This window comes from Peromyscus eremicus, chromosome 3 (genome assembly GCF_949786415.1).
Source record: "Peromyscus eremicus chromosome 3, PerEre_H2_v1, whole genome shotgun sequence".
Taxonomy (NCBI): domain Eukaryota; kingdom Metazoa; phylum Chordata; class Mammalia; order Rodentia; family Cricetidae; genus Peromyscus; species Peromyscus eremicus.
In genome coordinates, this window is record NC_081418.1 from 11302270 (window position 1) to 11306297 (window position 4028).

Here is a 4028-nt window from a genome sequence, read left to right on the forward strand (position 1 = left end):
CACAACAAAAACCATAATTTTTACAATTAATAAATCTAAATAAAAGTATCATAATACAACATCTGCTAAGTGCAACTGCAACAATATTCACAGACTTCCACAGTGAATTCTGTTACTCTTTGGCGGTACCAATAACACCAAATTCTCTCAGCAAATGTTGTTGTAGAAAGCATTTCGTGATTTGTGGTAGCATTACCACAAAGTATTTTTAAAAATTTGCAAGAAGTCAAACTATGGGGGTGTTTGTTTTACAATAGATGTTAAAATTACAAAGAAACAGCCTAGCCTCTAGAGCAGTTCTTAAAAAGAGATATGAGAAAACATTACTGCTCCTTTGCCATCATGCCAAGCATACCAAGGAGTCAGCATAAGCAAGGCTCACCCTCCTAAACTGAAGAAATTTATGGATAAGAATTTGTCATTGAAGTTAAATGGTGGCAGACATGAACAAGAAATACTTGGCCTTGATCCCTCTATGAATCTTGTGAGTGATAAGTATGTGGAGATGGCACCTAGTAGGCATCAGAATAATATTGGAATGTTGGTCACACAAGGAAATGGCATCATCATGTATGAAGCCTTGCAAAGAGTCTGAACAATGGCTGTTCAGCACAGGAGTCCACATCTCTCCCCAAAGGGCCTATTTGGCTGTGGGGTGGAATTGAATCATGAACATTTTCATATGGAACATTTTGCTATATTAAACCTTTGTGATACTCAAAAAAAAAACCCTTCAACCCGATAAAAGGTGGCTATAAAAATTATAGTGAAATTATGTATGTATATAAACATACACATATATATGCACTTTCAATCTTCTATTTAACATTACAATAGAAGTCATTTTCAGTAAAATGACAAACAAAAGTTTTAAAGTGAAGAGTCAAAGAAACACATAGATATTTCTTCATTTATTGTTCACATTATAATATATTTTGGAAGTTAAGAAACTTACAAAAGGTTATTGGAGCCAGTAATATATTTGTCTAGTATATTGATATACAAGAAAATTATCTAAAAGTTTAAAATGCTTCAACAGCCTAGCAACAAACAGTTAGAATACAAAATATAAATTTAAAAAGCACCTAAAAGTTTAAAATTTATATCATAAAACTTCATAATTTACTACCTATTAATCTGTGAATTTTAAAATTCATGGAAATATGATATAAATAATTTTGGAGTAAAATTTAATAAAAATAGAATGTAGTTAGCCACATAATAAATAATAAATACAAATGGAAATAACTCAGACATAACAGACTATGGGGCTGATATATGGATAGTTAATTGAATCATGAGATTGAAGCACACATCCAAACTCTAAACCATGTGCATGTGATAAATTGATTTTAAACAATAAATTAATTAAGAAAAATAGTCTTGGAGAAATTTAAATGCTCATGTCAGAAAAATATAACCTAGAGCCTACAGCATACCATATGCAAAATGAACCTGAAATAGATCAGAGTCCAAAGCACCACAAAAAGATTTTGAAGTAAGCAAAGACATCGGAAAAGAGGAAAATCATTCAAAGGGGAAATGGAATAAATTTTAACTCATGAAAATTAAATTTGTAGTGTTTTAAAGATATCACTAAAATAAAAAATAAGAATAAATGAATACAAACACTGAAAGAAAATTCTCAATATTCTCAATTCATAATGTTTAGCAAAGAACTGTACCAAGATTAGATTATAAAGTTCTTCCAAGTCATCACTCACTATGAGAAGCTGCATAGCATAAGTTGTCAAAAATTAAAAATTTCACAAAATTGGATATAGAAAAGGACAATAAGTATACCAAAAGGTTTTCTATATTTTTGCATATAAACAAAGTGAGATTCATTTGCTTGGTCAAATTTAAGATGACTCATGTTGAGTTTTGGTGAGGATCTGGAGCAACTAGAACTGTCATTCTTTACTTTGGGGAATGAAAATATGGTAAAAAAACAAATGATAGAAACAAAAAGACAGCAACAGAAGCAAATCATCTTCCAAATCCATCTGACAGTTTCCCCAGAGCTAAGTAAATACTTTCACAGCAACCAGTCATTCCCCTTATAGATATTCAATCAATAGAAATGAAAATACTTGTCTACAAAAATGTTATGCACCAAATAATCACAGATGGTTTGCTCATTATAGCCCAAACTGTGAAATCCTAAATGGCTATTAATAGGTGAACACATGAACAAGTTGTAGTATAATCATTCAATGGAACATTACCAGCTTTAAAAATTAAAGAACTAATGATAATAAACAAATGAATCTCAACATGCTGACAGCTAAGCCAGACAAAAAGAATATATACTGTATGATTTACTTGTATTAACTTTAAGAATACAAATTATACACACACACACACACATTCTTGTGGCCTGCGTCATTTTAGAAAATTTAAAAGCTATCAGTGACTGCCTGTGACTAGATATGGAAGAAGGTTTCCTGGAATACACATGAGGTAACTTTTGAGATAATGGAATTTTGTTATCTTGATTTTGGCTGAGTTTACATAGATGTACAGGTAAAGTACATATGAGGAAAATAACAAAACTATGTGCTAATGATCTACAGTAGATTAGCCTTCGTTCTATAAAATAAATAACTTTCAATATACTCTGAATTATTTTTTCTTAGCAATAAAATAGTAACATTGAAAGCTAATAAAATAGCAAGTTCTTGAATTAACACATCTAGAATATGTACATTAGGTACATATGTATATACGCTAGGTACATATGTTCATGTATATATATGATTGGCAGATACATATTTTGCAATGTGAAGGGCCATATACTACACTTGAACTTCCCTTGTTTATATCAATCTTTCAAGCAAATATACTAGGGGTTTAATTTCTAATCTATTTAGACAATACAGGGATGTATATCACTATAGTAGGTCTTTTCAGGAACAATCGAAGCCAGGAAAATTAACAAAACTGGGGGTTACTGTAAGTGTTATACCTCTGAGAGGAAAGGTATTCTGGCAGTTGGGAGCCAAGAAATACCACAAAGTCACACCACACAAAAAACCTCACACAAGAGATTTATTGGGAAAGACGCAAGAGGGTGGTTTCCTCTGCTCGGCAGAGAAGCATCAAAGAACTGTATTGGAGACAGGCTTTATATAGGGGGTTGCTTGGGAGTTTTCCAGGGTGGCCTGGAATTGGTGGGATTTTGTGGTCTGATCTTGGGTCAAGCTCAGGAATTAATAGAATTCAAGCTCAGGAATTAGAGAGATGATGTGCCCTGATCTTGGGCTTTTTTTCCTCTGTAGGACAGAGCTTGGCCTCCTGTGTCTCCAGGGGCTGTTAGTCTGTGAGTGGGGCCTGGCCACTTGCATGCCTCAAAGGGCTTACAGCTACCACAATTTTCCATTTAAGATCTACAGTTTGTACCTACAAACAGATGTCTGCATAAATTAAAAGATACTAAAAAATCAAATTTACAATAGAAAAAGAAGGATTTTTCCTTTCTGACTAGATGTGGTCCACTACTAAATTAGAGGTTGCTTCAGTCTTTCATTTTTGCTTGTGTGTGTATGTGTGTGTGCATGTGTGCACATGTGCATACATGTGTATGATATGTGTATATGGTAAAGATGTGAACGCAGAGACTGTAAGTCTTCCTTTACCATTTACCACCTTACTCCCCTGAGACTGGGTCTCTCACCCAGGAGTCATTTTTCCACCCTCCAGTGCTGGGGTCACAGGCACAGGGAACCATTCTCAGCTTCTTTTTGGGAGTTCAAAGTCAGGTCCTCAAGCTTCCATAGCAGGCTGCTGGGGATGCTATGAATGTGTTGCTCTGATTGATTGATAAATAAAATGCTGATTGGTCAGTAGCCAGGCAGGAAGTATAGGCAGGACAAGCAGAGAAGAGAATTCTGGGAACAGGAAGGCTAAGTCAGGAGTCGCCAGCCAGACACAGAGGAAGCGAGATGTAAAAGTACCGGTAAGCCACAAGCTACGTGGCAACTTATAGATGAATAAAAATGGGTTAATTTAAGATGTAAGAGGTAGCC

General features: G+C 34.3%; 1 protein-coding gene across 1 annotated transcript; it reads left to right on the forward strand.

The window, feature by feature from the left end:
* The first annotated feature begins 373 nt into the window (after nucleotides 1-373).
* LOC131905641 (small nuclear ribonucleoprotein G-like) lies at nucleotides 374-595 on the forward strand. The gene has a single exon (XM_059256480.1). It carries the CDS (start codon nucleotides 404-406, stop codon nucleotides 593-595), a length of 192 nt encoding a protein of 63 aa, XP_059112463.1. The 5' UTR covers nucleotides 374-403.
* The last annotated feature ends 3433 nt before the right edge of the window (nucleotides 596-4028 follow it).

Coding starts and splice junctions, on each gene's coding strand:
- LOC131905641 (XM_059256480.1), top strand. CDS start 404: ATGGATAAGAATTTGTCATTGAAGTTAAATGGTGGCAGACATGAACAA.